The sequence below is a fragment of the Ovis aries genome, chromosome 3 (genome assembly GCF_016772045.2).
Source record: "Ovis aries strain OAR_USU_Benz2616 breed Rambouillet chromosome 3, ARS-UI_Ramb_v3.0, whole genome shotgun sequence".
NCBI lineage: Eukaryota > Metazoa > Chordata > Mammalia > Artiodactyla > Bovidae > Ovis > Ovis aries.
This window is the reverse complement of record NC_056056.1, coordinates 166,098,458-166,116,909: the sequence shown is the minus strand read 5'-3', so window position 1 is coordinate 166,116,909 and position 18,452 is coordinate 166,098,458. Positions and strand designations below refer to the sequence as shown.

At 35.2% G+C, this 18,452-nt stretch overlaps 2 protein-coding genes across 9 annotated transcripts in view; one reads left to right on the top strand and one right to left on the bottom strand.

Annotated features, from left to right (window-relative positions):
* The window catches only part of CDK17 (cyclin dependent kinase 17), a 108,783-nt gene extending 97,326 nt beyond the window's left edge, over positions 1–11,457 (top strand). For all 6 annotated transcript variants that reach the window (XM_027967633.2, XM_042247101.1, XM_060413073.1 and 3 more), the window contains 7 exons: positions 1,080–1,200; positions 3,285–3,382; positions 3,864–3,969; positions 6,449–6,491; positions 7,743–7,833; positions 9,119–9,196; positions 9,717–11,457. In XM_027967633.2, coding sequence (XP_027823434.1) covers positions 1,080–1,200; positions 3,285–3,382; positions 3,864–3,969; positions 6,449–6,491; positions 7,743–7,833; positions 9,119–9,196; positions 9,717–9,754 — 575 coding nt within the window. In that variant the 3' untranslated portion in view covers positions 9,755–11,457. The remainder of the gene's footprint in view (positions 1–1,079; positions 1,201–3,284; positions 3,383–3,863; positions 3,970–6,448; positions 6,492–7,742; positions 7,834–9,118; positions 9,197–9,716) is intronic.
* A 2,918-nt stretch (positions 11,458–14,375) lies between these two features.
* Positions 14,376–18,452, bottom strand: part of ELK3 (ETS transcription factor ELK3) — a 70,887-nt gene continuing 66,810 nt past the window's right edge. For all 3 annotated transcript variants that reach the window (XM_012174834.5, XM_027967632.3, XM_060413074.1), the window contains one exon: positions 14,376–16,958. In XM_012174834.5, the coding sequence (XP_012030224.2) occupies positions 16,860–16,958 (99 nt within the window). In that variant the 3' untranslated portion in view covers positions 14,376–16,859. The remainder of the gene's footprint in view (positions 16,959–18,452) is intronic.

Below are 18,452 nucleotides of genomic sequence, written 5' to 3'. Positions count from 1 at the left end.
TCCATGATGCCATCCAGCCATCTCATCCTCTGTTGTCCCCTTCTCCTGCCCCCAATCCCTCCCAGCATCAGAGTCTTTTCCAGCGAGTCAGTTCTTCACATGAGGTGGCCAAAGTACTGGAGCTTCAGCTTTAGCATCATTCCTTCCAAAGAAATCCCAGGGCTGATCTTCAGAATGGACTGGTTGGATCTCCTTGCAGTCCAAGGGACTCTCAAGAATCTTCTCCAACACCACAGTTCAAAAGCATCAATTCTTCATATATGTTAAAATTTATATTTCTTCAGATATCTTTTAAAAAGTTACTTCTTTAGGTGATAAGAATTTGGAGGCATGGGGGTAATAAAAGTAACTCTTACACTAGTGGCTCAAGAGATAAAGTTGCAAGCTCTTGCCTTTATATCTGGATAATCAGTGAATTTCATATTCAACAGGCAGAGGAATAGCACATGTTATCTACAGCAACTAATAATATCCAAAGACAGGTTCATCGTATTTTAATATTAACTATATAACGTAAAACTTAAGAAGTACAGAACAGCAATGTAGTTCATTCCAAGAAAACTTTAAATAAAAACTTCTGCAAGGGAATTGTTAAAAAAAATTTAACAGGATTATGGACCAGTAACTTCATGCTTTTTGGTAAGAATTGGTACAGCAATCGAAAATTGTAATCAGGTTAAAAGTCAATAAGCCTATAACTGTAAGAAGTAAAATTGTTTATCTTAATATCATTGGCCTGTTTTGCATTAATTTAACTTGAAGTAGGAAGTAATTTTGGCATAATCATGGCTAGAAGGAAGATATCTTAAGTTTAGATTAGCCCAGATACTGAGGCCAGGTGCATTCACTCGTAAAAGTAAACACAGTCCCTGACTGTGTAATTACTATTATTTAGTTTAATTACATGAAGATTTGCTGACCCAAGACGGTACACACTCAAAAATTCATAAAACGAATTTTGTTAAGCTTCACAACGGTATGGAGTAATCATCTCGGGCATTTTGTGACTGCAGTCATTGTCATATGAACTGAGAAATACATTCTAGTTATTTCTTAATTGTTTTCTTTTCCCTGTGAAGGACTAGCCAGAGCCAAGTCAGTTCCCACAAAGACCTACTCAAATGAAGTTGTCACACTTTGGTACCGGCCGCCTGATGTGCTTCTGGGTTCCTCAGAGTACTCAACACAGATTGACATGTGGTAAATATGTGCATATGTTATTGCCATTTATAATTTTGAAAGAATGTAGCCATTAACACAGGACATACTGATTGGTATTTGGCTTTAAGGAGATGTTATTTTAAAGAGAGACAATATAAATAATGATGAAGAGTTCTGGCAAGTAGGATCACCTAGGTTTAAAGACCAATTCTACCACTTATAACTATATAACCTTTTTGAAATTACTGGCCTGTGCCTCAGTTTCCTCAATTAAGGAAATGGGAATTATAACAATAACTACTTTAAAAGCCTGTTCTGTGAATAATGTTAAGACCAAATGAGCTGATATATATAAAGCATTTTGAAGAGTGTCTGGTACAAAATTATTATTTTTATCATCATTTACTATTCACCAAAACCCACTTGCTTTAAGTTGATCTTGAAATAGTGAAATACAATAGTAATCTTCCTCACCCGGCACTTTGATCATGACACTCCTTTATTCAAACACATTTGCTGCTTCCACATTCACTGCCTGTTATAGAATAAGGTATCATTCTTCAACCTGATATTTAATAATCTTCATGAAACGTCTCTACCTTTTTCAGTTTACTTCAGACTGTTCAGTGTAGATGTTTCCATTTGGCCAAATGGCTGCTTACTATATTTCGTAAATAATCTGGGCTTCCCAGCTTTGCTCTTGTATTCATACCAGTTCACCTGTCTTGAATGACTACTCTGTTTCTCTGTCTAAGGCCTGTGCCTAGGGCCTTCAAAACATAGTTTTTCATAAATCCTCCCTGACTACAACCTAGCCTCCCATGGCTAATTTTTTCCCTTGAACTGTGGTTACACTTACTGCAAGTACTCTTTGTGTAGTGATAAATCATATACTTTGTTTTGTTGTTGTCTTGGGTTGAACGTTTATATAATTTGTATCGTGAAACATTTTTTCTTTTTTAAGCTTCTTTAAATTTTGGGAATATATATATAACCAGATTTACCATTAAGTACATTTACAGTGCTGTGCATCCATCATCGTCAGTCTCCACAACTCTCTTCATTTTGCAGACTGAAACTCTGTACTTACTAAATAGTGACTCTCCATTTCCCTCTCCCTCCACCGTTTTTCTTTCTGGGTTTGTGAATTTGACTTTTCTAAGTACCTCATATAGGTGAAATCATATAGTATTTGTTTTGTTGTGACTGGTTTATTTTACTTAGCATAAATGTCATCAAGGTTTACCTCTGGTGAAGATAGATACTTGACTTTTTTATGTGTCAGAATTACGTTCATTTTTAAGGCTGAATAATCATTGTATGTATATGTTGTTTATTGATTCATGCACTGATGGACAGTTGGGTTGTTGCCACGTTTTGGCTGTTGTGCTGCTGTGGACATGAGTGTACAAATACCTCTTTGAGATACTGCTTTTCTTTTGGTTATATACTTAGAAGTGGAATTGCTGGATCATATGGCAATTGTGTTTTACATTTTTTGATGAATTACTATACTGTTTGCCATAGTGGCTCCATTATTTAATCTTCTGTATAATAATTTATATATATATACACACACATATATATGTAATTGCTAGGTTGTGAGTCTTTTAAAGGAAGGACTCCTATCTTAAACTCATGTCTTCACACAGGTGAAGACAGTATCTATTTAGTGAACATCTATCCATTTCTCTTCCTTCTCAACACATTCTCTCTCTCTTTCTCTCTGTCTTACTCACTCTCACTCACTTTACCCCACATCTATGAGCTCTGTCTCTGCTTCCTACATAAAAACATCTTGAATCATTTGTTTCTACCTAGCTCTGCTGACCACTGCCTAACACATAGTAAGCATTAAATCACTATTAGCTATGGTTAGTGGTATTCTTCAGGGATCATGCAGAAGAGGGCTGGACACTTTAAGTGGGGAAAATGGATACAGAAGTATGGAAGATGATAAGCTAAATGTTAGCAAGTTAGTTTAGTTATATCTGAAAGAAATCTGCAGATTTTCTAGCAGGCTAGTACAAAATTCTCCAGAAAGGCAGCCTTAGGGAAAAGATTCTTATGCTTAGTAATATATAAATGGATTACTCATCTTTTTTTTATGGTATATTTTATAGGGGTGTTGGTTGCATTTTCTTTGAAATGGCTTCTGGAAGACCTCTGTTTCCAGGATCAACTGTGGAAGATGAACTGCACTTAATTTTCCGACTGCTAGGTAACAGAAGAACTCTATTCTCAGTGATTTGTTACCTGTAATTGAGTAGCTGGATACGACTACATCTTTCGAATATATATTTATAAATTTGATACTGAGACTAACATAAATAGCTGTTAGAATTATAATTTCCATGTTAAGATAAAGATCCTTCTAGATAACTTCTCCTTTTTATTTACTGACTTCTACCTGTGCAATAATGATTCTATGAAAAAACAGAAGAGAAATATTATTGGAAAGGGACTTTAAGCACATTATTAGAAAATATTTTAGCTTAGATGTCAATAGGCATCCTTTTGGTGCAATCTTTGCTTAATCTGAAAAAAAGTCTGTATGTTTACTATTTCTGTCATTCTAATTTTAGTTGAAACAATCAAATTATCTACTAAATATAAATTGTTATTTATGACACTTTTGTTCTGCCTATATATATTTGCCTGTATAAGAATTTTTATATAAGTATATATATTTTTAAATTCAGGAACTCCATCTCAGGAAAATTGGCCAGGTGTTTCTTCAAATGATGAGTTCAAGAACTACAACTTTCCAAAATATAAACCGCAGCCTCTAATTAACCATGCACCCAGGTATTTTTTTCTTTCTTTATGTGAAAGGGGGAACACACTATTTTTTTTTAATTCTTTTTAGTCTCTCTCTTTTTTTTGTCTTTTTAGTCTCGAACCATTTGTCATGGTAAGGATTCAGGAAAAATACTTGATTTACATACACAATTCTTAAATATTTTAGAATTTAATTTCTTCCTATGTCAAATTAATTTTATAATTCAATGACCAAGAATCACCAAACTATGTAAGTCCACAGAATTGAACTATAAATAAAATGAGCATAGAATATATATATATATATTCTATAATTCTAGGGTTTATGTAGGTTGTTCCTTTTCCCAGAAAGAAAACATTGATTTATGCCTAATTCAGTACTGTGAAGACCATGATGAAATCAATTTTTTCTACACAATTATTCTATATTTTGGGCTTCCCAGGTGGTGTAGTGGTAAAGAATCTGCCTGCCATTGGCAGGAGATGTAAGAGACACAGGTTTCAGTCTCGGGGTCAGAAAGATCCCCTGGAGGAGGAAGTGGCAAGCCACACCAGTATTCTTACCTGGAAAATCCTATGGACAGAGGAGCCTGGCAGGCTGCAAAGACCATGGGGTCACAAAGAGTTGGACACGACTGAGCACGCACATTCTGTGTTTACTTAGGAATGTGTTATAGGCAAAATCTTGGCTCTTACACAGGATGACCCATCATAATTTTGCCCAGTGTTAATGATAATTTGTATTTGAAGAATATGAACTTTCTGACCCTTCATATCCTATATGTTGCCCATCCAATTACAGACCTACCTCAGGTCCATCTAAGACTCCCATTAAAATTGAGTCAGAATGTTTTTACTTACGGAATGTATTACATTTCTGTAAGTAATGTTAGAATCACTAACCCCCTTTTTATTTTTTCATCTTTCCTTAAGAAAAAATAGATGTGAAAAGGGCACCAAGATACCAAATAAGGCAAATATCTGTTTTAATCAAAAGCCATTCACATTGCTCACAATATAATATATTCTAGTTCCATTTATTCTCAAGATAGGGACAATGAGTAAGATCATTCTGGTGCCAAAACTATTTTGAAAGTGTTTATGTGATTTGATAGCCTTGTCACTAAACTAACTGGTAACATTCTAAGTAGACTTCCTAAGAAGGAAGAATAATATAACATGTTAGACTTTTAGCATAAAAGCATAAATCCTATTTTTGTCATATATATATTGCTTGCTGTTATAATGTCCAGGGTAAAAAGTTGCAGCTGTTTAAAGCAGATTCTTCATGAGCTTAGCACCTAGCTTATCTGTAGCCTGATAGCTCAGTTGGTAAAGAATCCGCCTGCAATGCAGGTACCCTGGTTCAGTTCCTGGGTCGGGAAGATCCACTGGAAAAGGGCTAGGCTACCCACTCCAGTATTCTTGGGCTTTCCTTGTGGCTCAGCTGGTATAGAATCCGCCTGCAATGTGGGAGACCTGGGTTTGATTCCTGGGTTGATCTTCTCCAGGGAAGATCCCCTGGAGAAGGGAAAAAAGGCTACCCACTCCAGTATTCTGGCCTGGAGAATTCCATGGACTGTATAGTCCATGCAGTTGCAGTCGCAGAGTCAGACACGACTGAGCAACTTTCACTGTATCTGTAGCCATATAGTTCCGGGTGTTTGTCAGAATGGCAAACTGCAAAGGATTAGTAGACTCTGGAGAATCTCTAGGCTACAGCATCCACAGTACCTACTAAGAGCACTTCAGGTGGAAGGGAGGGGAGACAGTTTCCGTAATTGTGCTTTTGCCAGTGAATATCAGTGCACAATAGGATTTGTGACTTGTGACTTCTGATCAAGAGGTTATCCCTTTAAGATAACCCCTAAATCCTCTACTCCTGTTTATTAATTCCATCCTTAAACAATTTTCTGTCTTTATTGATTATGTCATTGGTTTTGTATCCCTCTTAAATAAAGTTTTATGAAATTGAGGCATATTTAAATTGAACTTTATAGCTTCTAGTACCCAACCTTCAGCATATTGTCCTGTAAAAATGAGTTGAGTGATTCATCTCTGTTTATCTTGAACCACAGTGATAACTTTGGAGGTCTCTTACCGTTTTGTTTTCATCTGTATAATACAAAATGATGCCGTTGTACTCTTGCCTTCACTAGAACACTGAAAACAGATCTAGTTTACTAAAGTTTTTGTCAATAATACAGGTTGTTTTGTTTAGAGGTAAAATAGTGATTTAAAAAAATTCTATCATTTTAGTAATCTAATTTACTCTTGAATATTGAAATTTTGAGTTGATGCCCAGTTACTTATGGTTTCTTAAACAAGTGGCACGATAAATCTTAAGGTTAAAACAGACTTGAATCGGTTTGAAAAGCAGCAAAGTGTTCTATTTTAGGGCACTTGAATTTAGCAGATGAAAACACTTGGAAAATAGTTTTATTTAGAAAGTTGCTATCAGCTAAGAGTAATAAAGAAATTGCTACTTGTCCTTCTTTGTTTTTAGGTTAGACTCTGAAGGAATTGAGTTGATAACAAAATTTCTTCAGGTAAGTTACATCTTTGTTATAGTCATTAAATGGTGTGTTAACTTGTCTGAGCCTTAGTTTTTCATCTATAGAATGGGATCAGTAATATCTCTCTCATAAATAAGATTATTTATACTAGTATCTAGCATGCTTTAAGACATGTGCTTAGGTGAAAAAATATGGTTTCTCCTAGTGTGTCTGGGTCTCTCCTTGTAACCCAGAACAGTCTGAGGTGAAGGGAATATTCTGTGCATAGCATATTCCCTTCACTTACCCCTTTTTTTATTTTTTGAAGCTTGATTTTGGTGATTATTGGCGATCATAGAAGCCAAAGAGATAGTTGCTAACTGCTGCTGTTGTCCATCAACTTTCTTGGTGATTCGCCACCAGACTGTGTAGAAACAGAAAAAAAGACATACAAAAATGTGCATAGCATATTCCCTTCACTGAGGTAGTTAACTGCTGGCACTGATCAACTGTGTCAAGGCCATGTTCTCTGCAGTTCAGGTTTTCTTATGTTTGCTTTCTTTTTTCCCTTAAACCTACGCTCTGTAGGCTGTTGTTCCTCCAAATCCATCCATACCTGCATTCAGAGCAGAAATGACAGAGAGGATAAGAGTGTGTCAGTCACATTAGTCCTCTTGTATCTGTAGAGCAAAGGCTTTTCCAAAAACCCCTCTAAGGACTTCTTCCTGTGTCTCCGAAATCTTCATATAGCTAGAATGTTGATTGTAAGAGAGGCTGAGAATTGGGGAGCTGGATTGCCATAATTAGCCTAAACTTAGAACAGTCATGGTTCTTATGTCAGAGCTGGAAGCATGAATGCCTTAAATCTACATTATCTCATGAAGGAAGAAAGGGAAATGGGTATTGAATAGGTAATTTAATAATATCTTTCTTAAAGGTATTAGTTACATTTCTAATAATCCTTTGTTGTTCATGAAGAAAAGTAACACCACAGGTCAGATATTTTGCTTTTTTTCTATCACTTCAGAAAATATAAGGAATCTTAATCTTTAGTTAAGATCCGGCTTTATTTTGGAAATTTGAAACTGGGATCATTGCTACACAAGCTCAGTAGTAACTCAATTTAGAAGATAGTAAATTGGTTCTTAAAAATAAGTAATTTTTATTAAGTATTAAGTAATCAAGATAACGGTAGCTCTAAACGTTTAAATGCTAATTTGTGTGTGTGTCCCCTACCCCTCACACATGCTTTTTCCAGTATTTAGAGAGAAAAATTAATGAAGCCGCTTTTTTGGTTTTACACAGTATGAATCTAAGAAAAGGGTTTCAGCAGAAGAGGCCATGAAACATGTGTACTTTCGAAGTCTGGGACCAAGAATACATGCTCTACCTGAAAGTAAGAGAAATTCTAGAGTGTGTCCTCCCATCCCCTTTATTTTTATCCAGGTTTGGAGACTGGGGTGAATTAGGAGTTTAGGAAGGGACTATTGGTTTTTAAGCCTTAAATTCTGGCCTTTTTGCAGTTAGATCAGAAATCCCTGAAGGGAGGCATATATCTTATTTACCTGTTTTAATTTCTTTCTTTTAACACTGAGCATGTTGCTACAACTCTTAAGAAATCAGTAGCGCTTATATGTGGTTCATTAGTCTTATTGGACTTAAGCTGGAAAATGTCATCCAATGATAGACATTGTCATTAGGCCCAATCTGAATTACTTTGATTTAGAGTTGTTAAAAATGGATTTCAAGCAAGTCGTAATGAAACACAGCCAAAACGTTAGTTTTCTCATGAAAGTAAATTTCCTTTTTAAGACATGAAGATGGTTTTCCTTTACTGTGTTCACTCTGACTTAACTATCCCCATGACAGAGGTGAGCATATTGTCATTAAAATAGCTGATTTCTCATGCCTGAGGTAACTGCTTGATTTTACTCAGAACATTCTTAAAAATTACCCCAATACTTTACTTTAAAACTGAGCAAGGTGAGTGGGGAATTAAGAGAATATTTTGGAAATGAGCTACCAAAAGCTTTCATTAATTTCCCATTGTCATTTACTAGACAGTGGTTTTCTAATTGGAATCAAGACTCAGGAGTTTTCACTTGGAACTTGAAGGATATTTTGTAATGAAAGACTACCTCTGTGGCAGAGATGGAAATAAGAAGGATGAATTACAAGTATTTTTTAAGATGCTGTGTACATTTTATTATTACTAATAATATCAAGTTTTAAAGTTTGAGTTGTAGGAAAGGTGTATAAACCTATTTCTTGTTTTTCTGTAAAATTCTGAAGATAGTTTGAGGGTTTGACCTTCACTGCCATCATAAGACAAATGGATGAAGGATAGAATAAAACTGAGTGATACATTTTGATGAGGTCTCCCAACCTCAGTAAGCCCTAGAAATAAACAGTGTACATTCTCCTCAGAGAAACACACACTCACAGCCTGATTTAAAGCCAAATTGGAGGAGAAAGATTCTGAGGGGAGATTATTTGGCTTGGTTTTCTTCTCAAATCCTTGGAACAAAAGAGAAAATACTTCAGTGGGGCCCTAACCTTGTAAACGTAGTATCAATGTTTCACATTCACTCAGTATATAATTTAGACGTTTTGTCTCTAGTTGGATTACATTTGCTTTAATGATAGGCTTTCATCTGCTATTTTTTGTCTGTGCATTTTAGGTGTATCAATATTCAGTTTGAAAGAGATTCAGTTGCAAAAGGATCCCGGTTTTCGAAATTCTTCTTATCCAGAGACAGGTGTGTTTGTCATAAACCATTTCACATGTCGATCATGAAATTTTGCGTGGAATCAAGTTTTTGGTTTATAAATTGATCAGTAAAATTATGTAAAAACCAATGTACAGTGCATTCCACAACGGTGTATGTTTAGCATTGCACATACTCACTTTTCTGTATGATGTGGGCAGCTCAGTAATTCTTCAGAGAGAATCTGACTCAGTCCAATCAGGGATCCTGAAAGCTGCAGATGGCACAGAGACCTCTTACAAGTGACCTGGCTTGATCACTGACACGCCACACCTGGCACCTGAGGCAGAAGACACATCTGTGCTCCCCTAGTCATCAGGTTCATCACTTCGAAGCATAGAAGCTGTAGACTGACCCCATCAACAAGAGGGTCCTTTAAGACAGAGCTGATCACTCTTACCATGGAATTAGCTTTTGCTGGTGGGAACATTAGCTTCATAGAGTCACCAAATACTGTATGTGGGATAAAACTGAACCTTGAACTGCCTCATAAAATGACTTTATATTTTAGGACATGGGAAGAACAGAAGACAGAGCATGCTCTTTTAAGTCTGATAACATGGTTTCAAGCCCAGCCCCCAGCCTTTCTTATCAATCAAGGACTCAAATCTGAAGGCAATTATTTCTTTTGGTGGACTTGGAATCTTCGTTTGTCTACACTGTCCTCTTCACAGTGGAGTCTTTTTATTTCAGACCTACAAATTGTTTTTATATTTGTTGTCACAGTGTGACAATTTTTTTGTACAGTTGGTTTTAAGGTCTTCTCTGCCATTAGAGCCAGTAGGTTACAGCTGTTGATGTAACTATAGCTGCAGTTTTTGTGCAGGACTGAGAAACACAGTGCATTATTTATTGCGGAATCATTGCTGCTAAATAACTACTGTCTGTTTATTTAACACAACAGTTGATGCCTGAAGAAGTTGCAGTGGCTTTATTATATGTGAATGCATCTGTTTCTCCTCATAAATTGTTCTACTGCTGCATTTTTTGTTTGTTTTTAAAATTAAACTGCATTGTTTCCTGGAATGTAAATTTAGCTTTGCTTAACAGTAAAATAAGTGAGCCAACTTGAACACTCTTACGTTCATGCTATATAATTTTTTATTGAACATTGGCAAATAGAGTAGCTAAGAAATCAATAAGCACATTATGTTTAGGAAAGCATGTGATGCAGAAGTTGATTCAAGCAAGTGAATACCTGACATTTTGGGGATCTTGAATTACCTACCAGTAAATTAAAGTACCACAATTATTTATTTTTACCTTTCCTCATTTTAGAAATATTTACTGCATATTATTGGATATTTGTATACTAATACACTTAACCTATTTTACATTGTGCTTTAATTTAGTTAAACCATACAAGTCCGGTCAAACATGAGAGATCTTGTTTTGTTTATTTGTCTTAAATACAATTCTTTTATTAGAATGGATGATTCTTCATTGGGGAACAATTTATTTCATTTGAGAGATGTGTATATGTATGTGTTTTAATAGCATTCACTTGGAATCAGCTGAAAGATGTAATATGTGTTTGAAATGAGCCATGATAAATAACAAACAACAGAAATGAGAACTTGGAAGATTGTTTTAAAGCATTCTAGGTATTATCTGTTTACCAGAGATAGTAAATATTACAGTTTTAATTATGCATCTTTTTGAATATCATAAATACACCTTGATGTTGGTAACAGTGTTTTAAGCATTTGTGTTCACTTTTAAGGACTATTTGTTTAGTGCATCTTACCAACTGCAAATCTTAATTGCTATATTTTGAAATGGTCATGTAAATTTGGGGCTTATATATCATGAAAAGAGTCATAACTTAATTCATTTTCCTGACATTCACTGTAAAACATTCAGGGTCCTACCATTTCTGTTCAGGAAATCTTGTAGTTTATTGTTATTTAACAGTATTAAGTGAATTTTTGTATATTTCATTTTAACTTTATTTGTGAATAGTGATTGTGGCATGTTTGGGGTGTTATTTTAATATTTCATGATACTGAAGTTTTAATTTTTAAAAAATTTCTGGAAGAAACAGATTCATGTGTAATGGTGAATATTGGACCACTACTGCTTTTCACATTTGTAAATTGGTTTTCTGTTAAACTCTGTAGCCTAACAAACTGCTGTTATTTCTAACTGACAGACATGTATTAATATTGTACTTTGAAGGTTATAAATATTATGTGAAAATTCCTCCATTTTGTTTCAGAATTTATAATAACAAAATCTTCATGTTGTTAAAATGTGGTTTTGTTGAGTCACGGTTCTTTCTTGGGGAAGAAGGCTGTGCAGAATGGGACCATTTTCTTTTATGTGTCTCAAGATAATGGAGTGTCTCGGCCAGTAGCAATTAATTTATAATTGTGCTGGCCATTCATTTACTAATCTTTACTGTAATTTTATAGGATAGCACTTTTAATTGTCAGATTTTTCATTTCATAGGTTATCTATTTGATTTGTTGAAAATTTGACAGTTATCCTTATGTTTCATTCTTGCATATAAAAGGTGAAGAATTGTATCCAACAGTTATATAAAATTGCTCTTCATAGGAAAAACTACGGATGTTCCTTCATTTTATTAAGGAATTTGATTTTCTTTTTTTGATACTTGAGCATCATTCAGATTCTGAAAACTTTGCAGTGAAGAGAATTGAAGCTCAAATTGTGAACCTTGAACAGATGATTCGTCTTAAACTGACAGGGTTCTTAAAGGTAAGAGGGGATGCCTTTTTTGTTTTCCTTCCAAGTGATGATGTTAACATGTTGAATATGTCATATTCTATATAGAAGTAGCTGCTTTATTAGCTTACGAAAGCCTACTTGTTAACATGTTATAATCTTTTTGACCCAAGACAGTTCATGTGGTGTGTGTGTGTGTTTACTATTTTTTAAAATTGTGGTAAAATACATGTAACATAAAATTTACCATTTTTACCCTTTGTAAGCATACAGTTTAGTGGCATTAATTATTATGTTCACAGTGGTGAAAAGCAGTTACCTATTTCCAGGATTTTTCATCACTCCAAACAACAGAAACTTTGTAGCCACTATAATCTCCACCCCACCCTCCCCACACCACCATGTTTTCTCTTTCCCTCATCCTTTGGGTAATCTCTTACTTAGAATAAGCAAATTCATAGACACAAAAACTACATATTTCATGTAAGTGGAATCCTACCACACTTGTTTTTTTGTCTCTGGCTTATTTCATTTAACATAATGTTTTCAAGGTTCATCCATATTGTAGCATGTGTTAGAACTTCATTTGTTTTCATGGCTGAGTAACATTGCTACATGACTATACAACATTTGCTTATCCATTTTATCTCTATACCCAAGCAAAATATGGATAATTTGCTTATCCATTCATCTGTTGATAGACATGGGTGTTTTTTTTTTCCATTTTTGGCTGTTGTGAATAATGTTGCTATGAACATTGGTATATAAGCATCTGTTTGAGCCTTTCTTTTCAAATTCTTTGGGTTCATATACCAGGAGTAGAATTGTTGGCTCAGTTGGTAATTCAATCCTTAACTTTTTCAGAAACCACCAAACTGTTTTCTACAGTACCCACACCATTTTACATTTTTCAGTAGTAGTGCATGATGTCCAGTTTCTCCTCATCCTTGCTTCTTTTTTCCCATTATATTCATTCTAATAGCTTTGAAGCGGCGTCTCTTTGTGGTTTTGATTTCCCTAAGGACTTGACTTCCCTAACACCTTTTCACGTGTTACCGACCAATATCTGCTTAGAGAAACGTATATTCAAGTCCTTTGTCTTTTAAAAAGTTTGGTTGTATGTCTTTTTGTTGTTGAGTTGTAGTTCTTTATATAGGCTAGAAGGTCATGACATATGTGATTTCTAATTATTTTTTTCTGTGGGTTGTGCTCACTTACTTTATGGTGTCCTGTTGATAAACAAAAGTTTTTTATTTTCATGAAGTCCAGTTTATTTCTTCTTATGTTGCCTTTGCTCTTGGTTGCATATTTAAGTTGCTTTAGCTAAATCCGCGGAGAAGGCAATGGCACCCCACTCCACTCCAGTACTCTTGCCTGGAAAATCCCATGGATGGAGGAGCCTGGTAGGCTGCAGTCCGTGGGGTCGATAAGAGTTGGACACGACTGAGCGACTTCACTTTCACTTTTCACTTTCATCCACTGGAGAAGGAAGTGGCAACCCACTCCAGTGTTCTTGCCTGGAGAATCCCAGGGACGGGGGAGCCTGGTGGGCTGCCCTCTGTGGGGTCGCACAGAGTCGGACACAACTGAAGTGACTTAGCAGCAGCAGCTAAATCCAAGATGATGAATATTTTCCCTCGTTTTAAGAGTTTTATAGTTTAGTGCTTACATTTAAGACCTTGATCAGTTTTGAATTAATGTTTGTGGTGTAAAGTGAGGGGCAAACCTCATTCTTTTGCATGTGAGTATCTAGTTTTCCTAGACCTGTTTGTTGAAAGACCTGACCTTTTCCCCCTTAGCACCCTTGCTGAAAATCAATTGATCATAGAAATGAGGGTTTATTTGGAGGTTCTTAATTCTGCTCTCGGTCTACATATCTGTCCTTCTACCAGTACCATAGTGTTTTAATTAATTGTAGCTTTATAAGTTTTGCCCTCAAGTGTGAGTCCTCCACTTCTGTTTTTCTTTTTCAAGATTGTTTTGTATATTTTAGGTTCCTTGAAATTCCATATAAATTTTAGGATGAAATTTTTGGGATTGTGATGAATTTATTGAATCCATAGGTCACTTTGGGTAGTACTGTGATCTTAACAATATTAAGTGTTCTAATCCATGACCATGGGATGGCTTTAATTTCTTGATATTAATCACAGCTAAAAGAGTAAATGGTTATGAAGTTTTCATCTCCTCATTACTTCCCTACCTCAATGCAGAATGACAGAACTTCAGATTTAAGTGATCAGAGGACCAGTTTTCAAATCCATTCCCTTCTACCCAACTCAGTGTCAATAAGTATATTTGTTTCCTTAAATACCTGTTTAAATAAGATTTATATATACATAGTGTTTCAATGTGCAATATTTAAGCTATTTAAATAACAATTCTTTTTCCAACTTATACCCATAGAATAGCAATTTGAATGGGATGATTTGAATCATCCCAAGTAAATGGAAGTAATACAACCCACTTGCCTCTTCACACCTTTTATCACAAAGTATTTATTGAACAAAAATAATATAACAGTAAAAATGATACATATATGAAAACTGAGTGAAGATTTGCAGTCATAGAAAAGATGTGTACAAAAGAGACCAACAGTTAGGTTATAGTTCTATAAACTTTACCATAGCATTTTAACACTGATCAAGCAAACATATAAAAAGGGAAAACAAAGTTATTATGTTCTTTGAAACCTATTTTTTGACTAAAATAATTGTTTAAAAAAGACAAATCCAACACACACACACACAGAATGAGGCAGAGCAATAAGGATTATATACTTCAACACCTCCAGTTCTCTATTTGTGTCATGTGAGTTTTTTTGGTGCATCAAAAAATGATGTGCTTTTTCCATGTCTAATGAATGGAGCTAGAGTGCATGTTCGTCAGCATTTGGAGGAAGGGAATACCAGGTTGAGGTTTTTGCACATTGACTTAGTTTCTCTGTAAGAATCTTGCATTTGAGGTATGCTCTTACCTGACAAGTTTTTTGTTTGTTTTTAATGCTCTTTTGTTTTTTTCCTACCTAACATGCAGTTTTGGACCAGTAGTTACCTATAGCTAGGCACGGGGAAGTAGAACTGGACTGAGCACCAATCATTGTTCTGCCTTCAATGAGCTATGTAGCTTTAGGCATTCCCACTTCTGTGCAGTTGTCCTTACCTGGAAATGGTGGTTGGATGTATCTCAAAGGCCTCTTCTAACATTTTATGTTTGGTAAACACCAGTCCCCTGGACTAGCTCTTTCAGTACAGAATTATCCTTAGCCTGTGGGTAGTGACAGTAGTGTCTCCTTGCAGATTGTGGAACCAGGCCCATTACTTTATATTCAAAGATGCATATTAGAGTTTGGATTTTTCCCCCATGTGAGGGCTTACATCACCAAATAAAATTCCAATTGAAAATCTTAAGCTCAATTCCAGTTGAACATCTCAAGCATTAAAAGTATCACAACAAAATTTTAGATTTCTTGAAAACTCAAATGTTTGTTTTTACAACCTTTGTTTTTTACCCTTTCTCATAATCCCTGCCATTCAATGCCTCATTTGGATCAATGAATTATTTAGCCACATTTCAAATTGGTTTCTGTTATAGTTAAGGATGGTAATTTTATTGAGTTGAATGCACTGGGCACCTTCCAGTTCTTGAATCTTACATTAGAACTTTACTACTTCATATACAGATGGGCACCTTAAACTAGTGCCTGCTGATTTTTCTGAAGGAACAGAAAGTGTTTCTATTATCACTGTTCTAAACTATACTACACAAAAGGATTCACTGCTTAGTACTGCAGATTGTTACATAAGTTCAGTTCCACAATGATAAGGTTCCTGAAGAATTTTATATTTTTTTAATCAATTTTCCTTCATTCTCACCATAAACAGTAATACATAAAGCAGTGTATCCTGCACCTCAATTTCCACAACCAAGGCTTTACCCATACACATGAAGATACCTGGTATTACAAAATGTTTTCTTTGTTATATGTATTCATCACCAGTCTGTGAACCTTTTCCAAAGCATAGGATTTTTAAATGTTAATTATAGTTTCTGGGGTTCAGAGAAACCCTAACTTAGATACAGTAAATGCATCAGAGAGGTATGATTCTCAATGGAAAGTGGGAAGAACCAGGTTAATTTTTTTAAATAAGAATGTGCTAACCTAGGAAATATTCCAGGGGCATAGACTGAGTGAACTTGATATAGTTTTTCCATCTCAGGCTTTTGTGTGGAAGGAGTCTCAAAGATTGTAAACAGGAGGCTAGCCTTTCAAGGTTCATTTTTCAAAAAATGCACTTTAGAACATTTTCATGAAATTTTATTGTCTAAATATGGCTTAGTTGTTTTTTATAAAAACATTACTTGGATATTATATTCACTGAATTTCAGTTCAAAAGAGGTTCTAAGGCAATTCTCATACAGTTGAAAGCCAAAAAGAAAAGTAATGAATGCTTTCATATTGCCTACTTGTGAAAAATAATGAAATTCTACTAGAGAGTTGTTTGATACTAATTTTTGTCTTTCAAACATTTTCTCTTAATACTAAAAATATATATAGATAATTTACAGTAAACTAAATGCAAAGGAAGGCACAGCTGGTTATAGTGTATATAAGCACAGTTCAGCATTTGCAGAATTAAAAAGGAAGAAAGCTTCACATCCTTATTTCATTGAAAACCATTTAGAAAAGTTCTTCACTGTCAACAGTGTTCAACACTTAAGAGCTAAGAAGATATAAAAACAAAAACATTAAAATTCACTTAATGCAAAACAGATTTTCATATATACTTGAATATAAAAAAGTTTTTAAAATGCTAACATAAATCTAGACCATCCATGTTATGAAAAGTGCAAACCAAATGAACAGACAGGTTTCACAACATCCTTCTCACGACACAGGTAAACTAGCCCATGGGGACAAATTGTTTTATCAGTTAATGAGTCTTTAAATTGTGGCCAGATGTCATCAGGATTTCTGAGAGTTCGAAGAAAGCAGTACTGGAGAAGCAGCTCTGTCCAGACTGGGGATTGGCACTGGCATGTGGCCATTAAGCAGTGTTGGGAACTGTAGGGGCAAAAGATGTTTACAATAGTTATTGCAAATCCATTGGGAAGACCGGAGTTTTTAACATTCCTAGACAGTGCACCAGTTCTCTCATCACCTCTGTGACTGATAGAGGTCAGTTGCCAATTTTTTAAAAATACTTCATTTATTTGTGGCTGCTCTGGCTCTTTGTTGTGGTGTGTGGGCTTCTCATTGCAGTGGCTTCTCTTGGTGCGGAGCTCAGGCTTTAAGCGTGTAGGTCTCAGTAGTTGCCACGCACAAGCTTATTTGCCCTAAGGCATGTGGAATCTTCCTGGACCAGGAATTGAACCCATGTTCCCCACATTGGCAGGCGTGTTCTTAATGCCTGGACCACTGTGAAAGTCCATGTTGCCAATTATTTCACAGAATGAGTAATTGGAAGATGACAATGAAATCAAGATTACGTACAGCAGAGGCTAAGGCTTAGAAAATATCCCAAATTATTTTAAGTGCAGAGGCTACTAGAAAAAAATACATACTTTATATGTTGCTAAAGCATGTTCTAATAGTGTTTCTAGAAGATTCCAGCCTATTCAGAATGATTATTTGCTTTACATATTAAGAAAAATCAATTTTGGAAACTGGGAAACTCTTTGTATATGAATCAGTAATTTCTCATATTGTATTTTGAAACTATGTTTTCCAGAGTACCCCTGATGTTTCTCAGTAACTGTTAAAAATGAGGAATGTTTTTATCTTAAGAGATTTAGAAAACAATATCTGTAAAAATATTCTAGTTAAAATGATAATACCAAACCAAAAAGATAACCCGTAAGTGCCAAAATTTGTCTTGTTGCTAAGATGGGACAAACGTATATGCTTTGATGTCTTTCATGTCTGAAGTATAGCAGCTATACTCTCAACTGAACACAAAATACTTAAAGACCTCCTTCTAAAACACGATTGTTGAAAACTAAGTTTTCCTTGTTGAGGACAAGATGAGTCACAGTGATCTCTTGGGCTGTCTTCTAGTTTAATTCTTACTTAGTCTATATACTGTGCTTTCTGTACCCAACTGCCCAACTTATTTTAATGTCAGTGGCAAGGGGGTGGTGCTATTAATTACTATTTCTGTAATGGTTATAATCAAGGTCTTCTTTCCTGACATGTTGAATTTTAACGTTATACAGAATTTTATCCATTTCATCTGGGGTTATCAAGTCTGTTTACATTTAGCTTATACTTTACTTTTTATTCAAGGTGTGCTCCTGACCACTATTCCCGTTGATTAAGAGTAGACACTGGAAGGAGAGCAGGCTTTGAATTCTCATTCTTGTGGTTTGTTGACATCTTCTCTCATTTTAGTAGGTGTTCATCTTACTGGTGTTTTCAAGTTTTGGTTTTGTAACTGACTCCTGTCCTCTTTATTGCTATACATCCAAGTGTCATAGTTTCTCTTGGTTAGCCTGACCTTTCTGACATGTTTCATACTCCTCTTTATTGCCCCCCTCCCCTCCCATCATCCACAAGCAG